Source organism: Salmo salar, chromosome 11, assembly GCF_965601325.2.
Source record: "Salmo salar chromosome 11, fSalSal1, whole genome shotgun sequence".
Lineage (NCBI taxonomy): Eukaryota > Metazoa > Chordata > Actinopteri > Salmoniformes > Salmonidae > Salmo > Salmo salar.
In genome coordinates, this window is record NC_138301.1 from 21,021,095 (window position 1) to 21,037,080 (window position 15,986).

The 15,986-nt window shown below is 41.4% G+C and overlaps 1 protein-coding gene across 2 annotated transcripts in view; it reads right to left on the reverse strand.

Moving 5' to 3' along the window:
* The window catches only part of LOC106587329 (ubiquitin carboxyl-terminal hydrolase 10-like), a 32,493-nt gene that overhangs the window by 10,917 nt on the left and 5,590 nt on the right, over window positions 1-15,986 (reverse strand). Inside the window, exons 2-9 of one of the 2 annotated variants that reach the window (XM_014175612.3) lie at window positions 11,482-11,550; window positions 9,513-9,558; window positions 9,077-9,136; window positions 6,888-8,150; window positions 2,138-2,229; window positions 1,906-2,015; window positions 1,615-1,673; window positions 1,419-1,522 (exon numbers count right to left, since the gene is read on the reverse strand). In XM_014175612.3, the coding sequence (XP_014031087.2) occupies window positions 1,419-1,522; window positions 1,615-1,673; window positions 1,906-2,015; window positions 2,138-2,229; window positions 6,888-8,150; window positions 9,077-9,136; window positions 9,513-9,558; window positions 11,482-11,550 (1,803 nt within the window). The remainder of the gene's footprint in view (window positions 1-1,418; window positions 1,523-1,614; window positions 1,674-1,905; window positions 2,016-2,137; window positions 2,230-6,887; window positions 8,151-9,076; window positions 9,137-9,512; window positions 9,559-11,481; window positions 11,551-15,986) is intronic. The other variant, XM_014175613.3, reaches the window with a different exon arrangement.

Here is a 15,986-nt window from a genome sequence, read left to right on the forward strand (position 1 = left end):
TGTCATGCACCAACAGATGGATATTTGTCCATGTATCCATGTACTGTACCACCAGACAGGTACAGACTGAATGTCTCCGGTGCATAGACTCCTCAAGTGTACTGATGAGGATGTGGAATTTCACATAAAACCAGCGTCAGGAAACAGGGGATACAAAGTGTTTCAGTTTATTTGCTCCAAGTCCCTGAACACCTGAAAGTGTGGAATGTCTGGATGGTTCAAAATTCTAAATAAAACCCGACTGAAATGTAAAGACTAAATCGTTTTTTTATTGATGTTATTGATAGTAGGGCCGGGTGATACGGCCTAAAAATCACCTCTTGATTATTATTTAACTTATCGGCAATTCACAATATGTTCTACATAAGCTTTGTTGTACAATTAAAAGGTCAAATACACTGCATTTCAAACAGTCATCAATAATCTAATTCAGGGCTTGTGAAGTTATACTTAGGTTAAATATAAGCCTTCCACAACCATAATACCCACTAATAATTTAATTATTTTATCAAAAATAGTTTAACCTGCTTTTTTGCAATAATCACTGATCTGGCCATGTATAATGCACATTCACTAATAATGAGTAACTTGTAGCAGGCATTATAGAACATTAACACAGGTCTCAAACAATCACTCAAGCCCACGTGCTACTGAGTAGCCAGCTAATCTTTATATTTCAAGTTTAGCCAACTTGGGGCTATTTGCTGGCTAACAAGGTAGAATTGTTATGAACACACCATTCTGTCTGTCTTCAACGGTTTGAAAAGCATGCTAGCCTGTCCACTTTGTTCAGACGTTGAAATCATGTAGCCTACCTTATTTCTCAGAATTAGAATTCCTTATATTTGTGTTTTATGCTTCTTGCACATTTATAAAAACAGACTAGACAGCTAGTATAACAGTCTTTGGCTAAAATGCTGAACACACACTTTCCAGAACCAATGTTCATTGATACTCCTGTTTTAGTAGTGTCTGCTCTGTGAGCAACTTGAGGAGTTGAGACAGAAAAATGGTATCATTTAGAAAGGTTAACTTCCTCTATTACAGTAAAATAATGTCTCAATGTGTTTCAGTCTCCATATGACCCATTCTGTTGGACCAAACCACAAATGCAAATGGGAAGTTGAAACCTGTTTGTCAGAGGAAGAAGTGATCTCTCATCTTTGTTGAGTGGCAGGGGGAGGGACTTGGTGTGTGTGTAAAAGGAAAGGTGCACACAGCACAGAGGGAGCAAAGGAGACTAAAAATAAAACATGACAACAAGCGGACATAAAAAAGACTTGCGATATTCCGCGCTAAAACATTCAAATGAATAAAATACATCTCCCCAGCCCTAATTGCTAGTACAACCTCGGAAGACACATTACTCATTTTACAGGCCGAAGGTAAAGCTTGGTCTGGCTGCCCAATGGCTTTACCTTCTCTGAGAGACTCGACTTGATGAGGGTGAGGAGTCTGTAGATGTAGTTGGGTTCAAAAGGAGCACCTGGTCGAATGTCTTTTATTATCTTTTCGCCAGCAGCTACGGAAAAAGCAACAAGGAACACATCAAATTAACATCAACAGGAAATAAAAGAAACTGTAGCTCTTTTAGAAGATGCTGACAGAGCTTACCTTGCTGTTTGGCTTTGGATGGCACAGGCATATTGCTGAACTCATTGACAAGCCTTACACTGGAGGGAGAAACAAGGGTCAGGGAGTTGTAATCAGCAAAGGAAGTACACACCCAACCCAATGCAGTGAGCACACATTTAACACCTCTCAATACTCTTAACACAGTTCAACCAATTTAGTTCAGGCAGGAATTTGTCGTCGCTGCTTATTTGCACACAAACAAGACCTCTATTGATTGTGAGATTTGACTTTTAAAAACAGCCAGTCAGCTCCCAGGGAGAGGCTACTTACAAATTGTCCATCATGGGTGTGGAAGTACAGGGTCTCTGGGTGTCATTGAACAGGGGAATGGACTTCAACAGGTGATACATGGGGGGGCAAGCAATCAGGGCCTGCAATGTCTTGGGGGTGGCAGTCAAGGGCAAAATCACCTCATTGGAACACTAAATACAGACATTTAATGTCACTTTGTTTATGACATGGTGTGATTCAAGCATTTCGCATGCAGCTGAGAAAAGGATACAGCGTTGATATAGCACCAGTTTCCCCTGTTGATCAGTCCTCTTGGTTGCAAAGACACCGGTTTGTGTATCAACTTCACATTCTCAATTAGTTCTGGGGATTCAAACAAGTACACATGATTTTGAACACACATCCCTTACTAAAATCAAACAAAAAGTTAAAATAGAAGCTGGTTTGTAAACCTCAAGCAAAAATAATATCAATTTCCTCCATACTGTGCTATATAGATTGTGTCCCTTCTTCCAACTCTGCATCATATGACAGTGGCACACAAGGCTGGTTTGTCAGAACAAGGAGATACTGTGCCACGCCTAGGAAGGGAGACTGTCACTGGCAACACAGCTTCCATGGTAACGTGGACAGACATTCCAACATAGAAAGTATCATAAAACACCACCACATAATCACAATGGGTTAAAAATACCAGGCAGTTTTTTGATAGTTCCGCCTACTTACATAGCATATTATGAACAACCTCCAAATTATAGAAACATGGTTTTTATAGATAACAGGTTTGCTAAAAGTGAAATGATCATTCCAGGAGAAGAGAAAAATAGTTTGGCTAAACAGTAAAGGCACACTCCAGATAAACTCCAGTCCAGAGATACGATCGTATACAGGGTTAGAAATCAAAATGAGACGTGGTAGTGGTGACACCAGTAAAGGGTCCTATAATAGCTTCCTGTTCATTTCTTGACAGGAGCGAGCAGTCTGAGCACTGTATTGTGGGTGCAAAATAAGCCTTTCTACTGAATGGTGAAGGCAATCACATGGAGCCTGGTTTAATTATTTACAGCCGTAGAGCACAGGAAACCATCAGGTTTATCTAGACAGCACTTTAGGCTGCCCAGAAGCTCTCTCTCGTAAATACCTCATAGATGAAAAATCCCAGTTTACAAAAAGGATGACAGGCGCAAGTAACCCACTGAGAAGGCCTCTCTGTATATTTCTTCCAGACACAGGACTACATCCATGAGGCCTGAGGAAGCCCAGGGTCATAGCACTGAGTGAGACAAGCAATAATCCCGTCAAGACAAAAACCACACATTACTCAGACATGGCAATCCCCCGTCACAGGCTGTTTAAAACCCCCAGTGTACCCTGTGTGGTCCCAACACCTGGAGGCTGTTGTTGGGAAGTGAGTAATCAGGATATGATCCTACATATCCCCTTTAATTTGGCAGCTTACAAGATCAACTCATTATGTAGCTTTGCAATTTTCTTTTATATTCTGTGTGTGTGTTAGGAGAAAGGGGTGAGGTCAGAGATCTATCCTGCTCTAGTCTACTGCATCTGAAAATCCATAAGGTTGATGTCATGGTAATGGACTTAATTAGTGCTGCTCATACATTATTGGTAAAGCAGTAGCTCCAGCCCACCCTCTGCCTGTATTCTCATGAATGCAGTTCGGAATAGAGGCCTTCAACATGTATTAGTATTACTGCTATATACAATGACTTCCCCAGCTCCATTCATTGGGGCATTATTGGGGGAAATAGGGTGGTGAGGTAAAGCATGTCATGGAGATGTGTCATAGCAATCAGGGTCTTACCAAGCATTGAGTGTTAGCACCACCTGGTGCTCATCTGTATCAGTCTAACTAAATGTCCCAATGTTGACACCAAGTGGACGGTAGGCTGAACTTCAGCACATGTATACAGAACATGAAATGTGCACAAATGAATTACTATTATAATAATCAATGGGAATAGTTTTGTCAACACTCTAGGGCTGACCACAATTATCTGAGTGCTCGATTGTTTGGTCGATAGGCTGTTGGTCGACCAAGATTTTTTTTAGTCGAGCAGTGGCAAATATATTGCACACGAGACACCCGTCTTATTCACGGCCATCTCAGTGAACTAATCCATCGCGGAGGCCGCAGGGATGGCACAGTCCAAGAAGGCGAGTGTGGCGGCACAATGCACATCTCTCCCCAGAATGTGCTCCCTCCTGCTAATTTGTGCACATTCATTGTTTCATAGCTTAATTGTGAGAATTGTTTGCTTTTGATTGTTAGTGTCTATCAATTCCCCATTACATATATCACCAGTAGTACATACAAGGTTAATTCCAATCATTTCTAATCTACCATGTTTGTTTGGTTACGGTAAAGTCCGTTAAAACTTCTTAGGGATCGGCATGCCGTCAACGGGACAGTTGTAAATCATGCAGCGCTTTGTCACCATTGCAGATTTTAGAGAAACAACAGATGTCGGTACATATAAGTGTCTTATATCGGCTGAAAGCTTAAATTCTTGTTAATATAACTGCACTGTCCAATTTACAGTAGCCATTACTGCGAAAAAATGTCACGCTATTGTTTTAGGAGAGCTCCCAACAAAACACTTTTTTCACCGCGATAGGTTTGATAAATTCACCTCTGAAGGTGAAATGTGTACTTACATTCTGAAATCTTGCTCTGATTTATCATCCAAAGGGTCCCAGAGATGACATGAAGTGTCATTTTTTTTTTTTTAGATAACATACCTGTTCATATCCTAAAAAGGTCCACATAGCATGCACGATCGATTTTGTATTTCCATTCGTTCAACTTGCAAAGAAAACTCACCCTAAACGTTGTTTCAACCAGTCAAATCACGTATGAATTCCTCAGAGATCCTAGAACATAACAAGACTTCACTATATCATTAGGGGTGTAGTATATCCTATAGGACACCATATTGGTCAGAGAGCAACGCCGTCATGGCACACCGATGACGTGGGCGGTCTTCACTTGAACGACTCTTTCTTTGTCAAATAAGAACCAATCGGGGTCAAACAAAGCTAGCTAGATAGCCAATGAGCTGGGCTTTACGGGAGTATCCGGAAACCCTGTCTGTCGCAAAATGTAGGTGCTAACCTTTTGCGACAGCATGCCTTTTGCTTTTGGACAAAAATTATAAGAATATGGAGAGTTATGAAAACTGGTTGTTTTGCAAATGTTGAACTTATAATATGGCTACTAATACTGGAAAAGCTAAATCAAAGTCGAAGTATACAGATTTGACGATATTCTTGCAGAAAAATGTAATATGAATGCAAATGTCTCTTTCACGATTTGCCCATATGTACCTGGGTGACTTCACACTAAATGTCCTGTAGCTCTCAAGTTATCTGTCTGAAACTTTGCACATACACTGCTGCCATCTTGTGGACACCATAGGAATTACAACCAGAGTGATGGCTGGAACTGGGACCTTTCTCTTCCATTTCAAAGATGGTAGAAAAAAAACAGTTGTTTTTTTCTTTGTATTTTTTTTTTTTTTTACCAGATCTATTGTGTTATATTCTCCTACATTCAATTCACAATTCAAATGGTACCAAGAATATACATCCTTGCTGCAGGGCCTGAGCTACAGGCAGTTAGATTTGGCGAAAATTGAAAAAAAGATTAATGCATTCAATATTATTATTATTCCAGTCTTTTACCGTTCTCACTGTCAGAGTGGACAGGTTATTTGCAGAGTGCACAACCTATGCTACACTTGTGAAAAACAAGTTCTGGTTTATTTCATTCCATTTAAATTGAGTTGTCAATTTAGTCATTGTCTTTTGTTTGGAGCGCTCCTGTCAATGTTGAGTAAGGATGCGCACCCGATTATGCATAGAAGTAGGCCTATAGGTTACCTGGCCTGCGCGCAAATGTCAGCATATAAATGTGCCCATTTGGGGATCTGACAGTATTTCTGATTGTCTTAACGCACCACCAGTAATGAGTCGTGGAACTTCTCAAAGTAATGTTTTCTTCACCTCAAACAAAGTCTGTTTTTTACATCCATTGAGAATTACAATAATTCCTCAATGTATTAGAAAAATCTTTCCAGCTCTCTCCCTTTAGATAAATGTAATGCTCTGATCCAGTGGAAATGTCATAAAATAGGCCTACCTGATTACTTCTTATCCCTTGCGCAAATAGCCTACAGCTGTGTGTCCAGAGTTCACTGGCACGGGAAACTCTGAGGGCCCAGAATATTTTATACAATGTTGCAAGGAGCGTCAGACCGGACCCAAGTTAATAGCTAATACAACATTTCAAGTTCGTTACAGACAGGCCATGCGTAGCCAATGTGATTTAAAAATCAGGATATTTTCTACCTGCTGGATGCAATGTTTTCATTGGTTGGCTTTATAGGCTATTGTTACATAGCCACTTTTTAGGTTTGTATCATTTTCATATAGATTTTTGATTAACCACATGACAATGATTTTGAGATCCGAAGATAATTATAAATTAAATGAAACTTCCACGAAAACGTGCATATGAAAACCATAACTGGCACGCAGATTGGTAGAAATTGTAAAAATAAATTGGCATTCCACATGAGAAGGGTTGCCGACTCCTTACGTCGCCTGTTGCTGGCAAATTCAGGAGAGTAATGGCAGAATCTGGGAAAGCCAGTAGGAGCGGGAGGAGGATGGTCGGGACAGGTTAAGATTTCTGTCTTCAGGTTATCTTGATCTCTGGCTCCCTCAAATCTTATTTAAATCGAACAGTGAGCTTAAAGCATCAGACAAGCTCAATGCATATATAGTTAATTTAATTAAAACACATAGGGTGTCTATATATGGAAAAATACACATTTCAAAATTTAGACCAATCGATTGGTCGAAAGAACAGATGACTTTTGGTCAACCAAGATTATTATTTTTTTTTTATCAGGGACAGTCCTAACACACTCCAAAAGACATAAGGGTTAACCTGTGAGCTCTTCTTCCTCACACTGTGGGGTTATCTGTGAGTACACTACCTGCAAGTTTAGGGGCCATGGGATCCTCTGATACATGGACAGGGCTCTCCTTCACCTCCCCAGCCTTCTCATGCTGCTCCACGGCGGCCAGGGAGGGAGCCACTACCTCCACCACGTTCTTCACCTCCACGTAGGCCTGAGGGCTTCCAGGCAGAGGCTTGGAGTTGTGGAAGAGGCTAGCCCAGGATTTGAGGGGGTTGGCAGCGGGCGCAGCCGGAGAGGCAGGCGACTTAGGCTGCTCTGCCACCGCCGGCTGGGCCTCAGAGTCTGGGGAGAAAGCAGGCTCAACTGAGGGAGCTGGGGCCTGCTGCTGGGGCTGCTCCAATGCCTCAGAGGCCTCCTTGTGTCCGTCTGCACTGATGCCAGCATGGGGCTCAGCCAGCCCATTAGCCACCCCACTGTCCCTAGTCTCCTCCTCCTCTTCAGTAGTAGCAGTAGTAATGGTGGCAGGGGGGCTGGCCACAGCAACTGAGGGGGGAGGAGGGGAGGTGGGGCAGGGGCTGTGCCTGCCGCTGCCCAGCAGTTCAGGGCTCTCTAGAGCCATGTTCTCAGGCTGCTGCTCTGCAGTTCTGCCTCCCTCTGCCACCCCACTGCTCTGAGAGGAGGAGGAAGAGGAGGAGGAGGAGGCCGCGTCTTTACCATCTGATAAAGAGGCGGCTCCACTCGTGAAGTCCAAAGACGATTCATCAGGGCTATCACAAGTCCTCTGATTCACAGCAGCCGACGCTGCTGCCGTAGTGACAGGGGCTGAGGTGGAAAGTCCGCCCCCTGACAACGTCTTACCAACCATGTCCTGCGACCCGAGGTGAGGGCCGCTAAGAGCATGTCCATTCACCAACCCCTTTCCAGGAGGCCCGTCCACACCCATGCCACCACTATTGGGGCCTGAGCCCTCCAAGTAGTTGTAGTATCCTGGCGGGCGCTTTTTCTTTTTCTTCCTCTCCCGCTGGCCCAGGCTGCCCGGGCCCCCGTCCCCATCCTGGCAGTTCTGGTTGCTGTCCATGGCGGAGGGTTCCGAGTCTGGGCCATCGGGTCCGTCCGGTCCATCCAGGGAGTTGTAGTGTGCTCCGTCTGGGACGTCTGCTGCCGGAGAGAGGGCTGCGGCTGTCTGCGGGACCTTCTGAGACGGCTGGCATCCCAGGATGAACTCTGGAGCCTGGGGGTTCAGAGTGCTGGACACCTTGAAGAGAGGATCCTTCACTCCCACAGGCTCCAAGTCCATCACCTCGTCCACACCAAACTCAATGTGCTGGTAGTCTTCACCTGCAGAGGAGGATATGTCAGTCAGCTTGGGAACATAAGGCACTACAGTTCTGCACTGAAGACAAAGGTTCACACAACACAATAAAATACTGTTGTGACCAATTATTCATACTTACAAATCCAAAACAAATTTCGGCATCATGAAATATACAACACAATTTCCAACTTCATTAAATGTCACAAACTCAATGGAATATATCAAACATTGACCTTGAGCACTACACAAATAAAAGTATCAAGCAATGAACAGTAACTTAAATATTGATTAGATTTAACAAGTTGCTAACATTGCAAATTGAAAGATGATAGGCAGTGAGAGAAACAGCTGAAGGTGAACATGAGGAAAACGTTAGTAAATTCAGATCATCCCAACACTGAAAATGGTACGGCAGGGCTATAAGACATGAGTGGTCATCCATACAACCCAGCCACCGGAAACCCTGAGGGGGAATTAAGGTATGGTTAGAGAGATCGTTCGAGATTCGCTCTTCTCTGTGGATTAGAGTGTCCTCTGTTAGTGTTTTTACCAAAAGGACTTCATTCCAGAGAGTCATAATGATGCATTGAGTGACAAAACCCTAGCAAAACAAAATACCTATTGTAATTGTTAGCTTCCGTATAAGACCATTACTATGCCCTTATAAGTCCAATAAAAGGGTTTTCTCAATCCATCCAGTTAAGTGAGGGAGGGGGTATACAAATCAATCACAAGTCAACTTAAAGCACTGCTGCAGTGCCAATGTGTTTAATGCAATAGAGAGGAGATATTTAACGGCATCTAAGCATGCAAAGCCTTACAGATCGTACGGACAGGCAAGAATGAGAGTAAATAGGGGCAAGGTTTAGAAAGCCACCAGTTTTTAAGACCTGGGATTGAGTGCTTCAGCAACAAGTAATAAGCACAGAGTGTCGGACCCAAAACTCACCGCAAACCTGCCGTCTCATAGACTCCGTAATGTAAGGCACAGCGGGAGTGCAGTAACTTCCTGAATAATTCATACAAATCAGGGTAAAAAATTAAGTGTTATGAGCAGGGGAGGGTTGACAGACTTTTTGTAACCTGTTGGCTCCAAAATCCCTGCTCTGCAGGTATGTTTGGACATATTTTTACAAGTTAAACCTTATCTTAAAACAATGTCAATTCAGACAAACTGTCACTCTCTTACATGCAGTTCAGTCAGGTAGGTCTGGATCCAACTAGCACAGACGGGCGTATGTTTGATTTTGGTCATAACCATTACATCATGTGGGGGCAAGAGTGTTGTCAACCCAGAGAGCACTGGCCGGCCTCATGCGGATGACGTTCGGAATGTCTACAAGACAAACTGAAACAAATCAGAGCAATCCAGTAGACGTTCTTACCTGAAGACTGACTGACGCAGGAGACTTTGTCATTGAAGGGGGGAAGCTGTCAAAGAGCAGAGAGATTAGATAACAAATTAAAAAGACACTTCTAGTTAAAGTAAATAATCAAACATAGCGTTAACCTCATAGACCACGACTGTTGTCAGTCTGGGCCTTCCTGCTTATCAATGAATCACATCTGTGTAATGTGCACGTTGGAGGGGGCAGATGACAGTATTGGAGATAAAAACATGTTATTTTGTGCTGGCTTATATTGTTCACACTCACTAAACTGAGAACATGCGCAACAAACCATTGTCTTCTCTGTGTTTTAGACAATTACAGAATACACACTGGACTAAATCTATAAACTCAGCGGTTTGGGTGTTAACCTGTTGGGGCTAGGGGGCAGTATTTTCACGGCTGGATAAAAAAACGTACCCGATTTAATCTGGTTACTAATCCTACCCAGTAACTAGAATATGCATATACTTATTATATATGGATAGAAAACACCCTAAAGTTTCTAAAACTGTTTGAATGGTGTCTGTGAGTATAACAGAAGTCATTTGGCAGGCAAAACCCTGAGACATTTTCTGACAGGAAGTGGATACCTGATGTGTTGAATTACCTTTAAGCCTATGCCATTGAAACACACAGGGGTTGATTAATGTTTTGGCACTTCCTATTGCTTCCACTAGATGTCACCAGCCTTTACAAAGTGTTTTGAGTCTTTTACTGTGAGATCTGACCGAACAAGAGCCATGGAACGGTGATGGCCGATTAGACTCTGGCGCGCGAGTTCATGTTGGGTACCCTCGTTCCAATACGTTATAAAAGAGAATGCATTCGTCCACCTTGAATATTATTCATGTTCTGGTTAAAAAAGGCACTAATGATTTATGCTATACAACGTTTGACATGTTTGAACGAACGTAAATATATTTTTTCCCCTCGTTCATGACGAGAAGTCCGGCTGGCTTAGATCATGTGCTAACAACACGGATCTTTTTGGATATAAATGATGAGCTTTTTTGAACAAAACTACATTCGTTATGGACCTGGGATTTCGGGAAGTGACATCTGATGAAGAGAATCAAAGGTAATGGATTATTTACATAGTATTTTCGATTTTAGATCTCTCCAACATGGCCGTTTGTCTGTATAGCAAAGCATATTTTTCTGGGCGCAGTGCTCAGATTATTGCAAAGTGTGATTTCCCAGTAAGGTTATTTTTAAATCTGGCAAGTTGATTGCGTTCAAGAGATGTAAATCTATAATTCTTTAAATGACAATATAATATTTTACCAATGTTTTCTAATTTTAATTATTTAATTTGTGGTGCTGACTTGACTGCCGGTTATTGGAGGGAAACGATTTCCTCAACATCAATGCCATAGTAAAACGCTGTTTTTGGATATAAATATGAACTTGATAGAACTAAAAATGCATGCATTGTCTAACATAATGTCCTAGGAGTGTCATCTGATGGAGATTGTAAAAGGTTAGTGCATCATTTTAGCTGGTTTTATGGTTTTGGTGACCCTGTCTTTGAATTGACAAAACATTACACACAGCTATTGTCAATGTACTCTCCTAACATAATCTAACTTTATGCTTTCGCCGTAAAACCTTTTTGAAATTGGACAACGTGGTTAGATTAAGGAGATGTTTATCTTTCAAAGGGTGTAAGATAGTTGTATGTTTGAAAAATTTGAATTTTGACATTTATTTGGTTTCAAATTTGCCGCTCTTGAAATGCACCTGCTGTTGATAGGGTGCACCACGGGTGGCACGCTAGCGTCCCACATAGCCCCAAGAAGTTAATGAGCTTCCAAAAGACCATTCTTAAGATCGACCCGGTTAACATTAAGAGAAACCGGCACTTAACACCGTAGACTATACGGTGTCAAAACAGCTATAAGCTGGAGGAAACGTATGTGAATAAATGTTTCATTCAAGCCTCATTCAAAACTCTTTGTCTTACCTCAACATAACATCGTGGAGTCACGAAGAACTGATTGATCTCATCAGGGCTGAACTCCCCGAAGATGTACTGCAGAGAGAAAATATATATTTACATAAAACACATGATTTAACATACTGAGGATAATCATATGCAACCTTTTAAATCAATATATTATTTATTAAATCACTATATTTTTTACATGGTGTCATTAACATGTGTAGGAAACGTAAGTGTGAAATATTGCTCAAACATCCAAGACCCCATGAGAAACACACTTAGAAAAAGGCTGCTATAGCCCTCCATTTGTCTACAGAGAATTATTACAGACAAGGACACCTCTTACCGATGAACTGACACAGTTGTGACAGACCCGTTGGAGAGGTAAAACTAGGCCTCCTGGGAGAGGGCTTGCCTATCATCAGTCTTTCCAGATTGCGCCATGGGTTTGGGTAAAAGTAAGGGACAACATGGAAAAGTGACGAGTCATGCAGCATTAGAATGGCAAAATGGCTCCCGGCAGCCCACTTCCCAGAGAACTGAGCCAAATGGAGAGACCCGACTCACTGTCTTCAGCCAATATGTAACACATTCTAAGAAGGGAATGAACTACAAATAACTATTGTAATCCATTTTTTGTAGTTTCTTCACAAGTGGAGTCAAACAATGCTTTTGAAATCTTAGCTGACGTTTGGCTACAATGCATTATTTTATCAATCTTATGTCTCCCAATGTAACAACTTCAAAAATGTTCACACAATGTTCTGGGGCAGGAAAATGTTAATGGCAGTGAAGTATCATTATTTGGTATGCTGGTCTGGACTTGTGACCCTCAAATCCCATGGGTTCATCCAGCTGGGCTTGATATTAATGCTTGCAGAACAAGAATAACAGATTTAAATTGCCCGAATTGACAAGTAGATTTTTTAAAATCACAATATCAAACAATTACTCCAATCAGAATTGGAACAGAGGCCAAATAAAAAGCCTACATGACAAAGTGTATGTGATATGCATATCAGCATCGGTTTGGACTTGGAGGAGCCAGAATATATAGCCAAACTTTAATGAGAATTTTAATTACATAAACATAGGGTAAACACCAGTCATGTTTGACAAATATAATTTAGGATAATTAACATTAAACCTCTGAAGGCTTAACCTGTTGTGGTATAGGGGGCAGTATTTTCACGGCCGGATAAAAAAACGTACCCGATTTAATCTAGTTACTACTCCTGCCCAGAAACTAGAATATGCATATAATTAGTAGATTTGGATAGAAAACTCTAAAGTTTCTAGAACTGTTTGAATGATGTCTGTGAGTATAACAGAACTCATATGGCAGGCCAAAACCTGAGAAGATTCCATACAGGAAGTGCCCTGTCTGACAATTTGTTGTCATTCTGTTGCATCTCTATCGAAAATACAGCATCTGTGCTGTAACGTGACATTTTCTAAGGCTTCCATTGGCTCTCTAAAGCCGCCAGAAAGTGGAATGGGGTGTCTGCTGTCTCTGGGCAAAGAACAGCAGCAGAATTTGTAAGTGGTCAGCCTGGGGACAGTGAGACTGAGATGCGCGTTCACGAGACTTCTCCATGTTTTTCTTTCTCTCTCTGAATGAATACAACGTTGCCGGCTGGAATATTATCGCTATTTTACGATGTTTTTTTTTTTTTTAATGTATTTTAAACAGCGCTTGACATGCTTCTAAGTACGGTAATGGAATATTTGGATTTTTTTTGTCACGAAATGCGCTCGCGCATTACCCTTCGGATAGTGACCTGAACGCACGAACAAAACGGCAGTATTTGGATATATCTATGGATTATTTGGAACCAAAACAACATTTGTTGTTGAAGTAGAAGTCCTGGGAGTGCATTCTGACAAAGAACAGCAATGGTAATACAATTTTTCTAATAGTAAATCTGAGTTTAGGTTGTCCCAAACTTGGTGGGTGTCAAATTAGCTAGCCGTGATGGCCGAGCTATGTACTCAGAATATTGCAAAATATGCTTTCGCAGAAAAGCTATTTTAAATTCGGACATAGCGATTGCATAAAGGAGTTCTGTATCTATAATTCTTAAAATAATTATGTATTTTGTCAACGTTTATCGTGAGTAATTTAGTAAATTCACCGGAAGTTTTCGGTGGGTATGCTAGTTCTGAACATCACATGCTAATGTAAAAAGCTGTTTTTTGATATAAATATGAATTTGATTCAACAAAACATGCATGTATTGTATAACATAATGTCCTAGGAGTGTCATCTGATGAAGATCATCAAAGGTTAGTGGTTCGATTCAGGAGAAGTGTATCTATAAAATGGTGTAAAATAGTCCTATGTTTGAGAACTTTGAATTATGACATTTTGTGGTTTTAAATTTGGCGCTCTGATTTGTCACTGGCTGTTGAATAGTGTGGGACGATTTCGTCCCACCTCCCCTAGAGAGGTTAATTCTGTCGACATACTCAAAGCACTTAGTTCAGATCAAATGGTCACAAGACCGGAGAGTGTAGGACAGTGCCTGTTGTGGAGGTGGCCAACATTTTGAAACTATTTCATAATAAACTGTCATTTTTTAAAATATTGAGCTTATAATATGAAGGAAGAAAAATGTATCAACATTTTACACAAAACTGTCTGATCAGTTTCATCAGCCTTATTGTTTAACTTTTTTTTTTAATGTGTAGTGGTTATGAATTTTGAATCGGTCATCCCAGAACTCTCCCAGAGTGTTTTAAACCGTAGACATACAAAAGTACCAGGTTGTCATTTTAATGTTGCAATATTTTATAGGCTACCAATAGGTGGCCAAACATCCTCCAGGAGAGCCTTAAAGGGGCAGTGTTATAGAGACAGGCTTGAATATGCAAAGTCATCAATAAGGAGAGAGCAGCCAACATTTTTGTCTGATTCTCTTTTCTATGGTAAACAATACAGTAATGCATTTTATTTTGTAAAGTGGTTCCTTGTAACATTTTTCTATTTTTGGACAAGTGACATGTGCTTTCGGACAACTGACAAAAAAAGTGAATGCCTGTCCAGGGATTACTCCTTCTAGCTGCACCTTTTACACAAGGCTCCACACTGTAATGTGATTAAACAAATTGAGTTGAGTACTGGCAACACTTTTCACACTACACACAACCAAACTCCCCATATTAATAATTGGAAGTGGGGTGGTCATTCGTATTGTTTGAGGATCCATGCAGTAATGAGAATTCAATTTAATTCATTTTCAATGACCCACATCTAATGTTTCAAATATTCATATAGGAATCCCCAAATCTCACACACACACACACAACCACACCCTTCTGCCATTATCAATCAGTTTGAAACTCAACTGGACCAAGGCCAATGTGTGTTCATCTAAATGGGAATCTTTAGGGAAGGTGTTAAAATGTCGGCATGAACCTGACAAGGCAATCCCCCTCCAGACCAGACACTAACAGTGGGATAGTATTCTAGCCAGCCACGTGCTGGCCACAGCAATACATTGCTTTGTAAAGATAACCTGCCTTCCCCATGCTGGCTATAATTGAGTTAATCCCAGTGGCACTGTGTAATTGAAGGTCTCTTGCTGCACACTGACAGCCCTGCACAGTGGGGTGAACTGGTCCTTCAATCGCAAGGTTGACTTTTCTTGGTTTGGCACATTACAGAATAGCAGGGGCACTTGTGTCGATCCAAAAATATCTCTGCATAACATTACAGCCTGAAAAGAGAACCTTCTTTCACCAGGCAACAAATAAAAAATGATTTCTAAACAAAACAAGTGTTGGTGGTGCATGGTGAGGGGAAGGTGTCCAATAATATGGAGCAGTAAAGAACAGTTGAAACAAGCTCGCCAACCACACAGAATCCTCCCAGCGCATTGAACTGTGGGACATGAAAAGGGAGGCACAGAGAAAAGAAAGTGCAGTTCAAGCATATGTAACTCTTCACAAATGAGGGCCCAACATTGCTGAAATGGCACTACAAGCGACAAACAGCCAGCTATAATCCAACGGCCTCAGGACAGCTAATACAATCACAACAGAAAGAATGTCCCTTTGCCTCTTTCTACAGGCGTGCCACACGTACCACACTAAGCTTCCCTCGCTGTTGGTTTGGATTGAGGATTACCACAAAATGGCCATCTGTATTACTTCAACATGCTCCAGTGAGACGGTGCGCACACACACACACACACGCACACTTTTAATGAATGTGGTTACAGATCAGGGAGCAGGGGTGGGACTTACAGTGTAAGGTGGGATCCATATGAAATATAAAGCACGATGACATTGTCTCTGATAAAAGGAGCTAAACCAGAGAAACTGAACACATGCAAATTTCTAATGTTAGTATACTTTACGTCAATAGAGTAGAATGATAATCATATATTACAGACAGCATTCAATGAGGCTTCTGTTTAACAAAGACATCCAAAATGTGCAAGACAGGTTTAAGGAAGTGGATGGGGTGGATGGCTTAGAGGGGTGGGGGTTTATTAAGAGAAAATATGTCAAACAGCAGACAA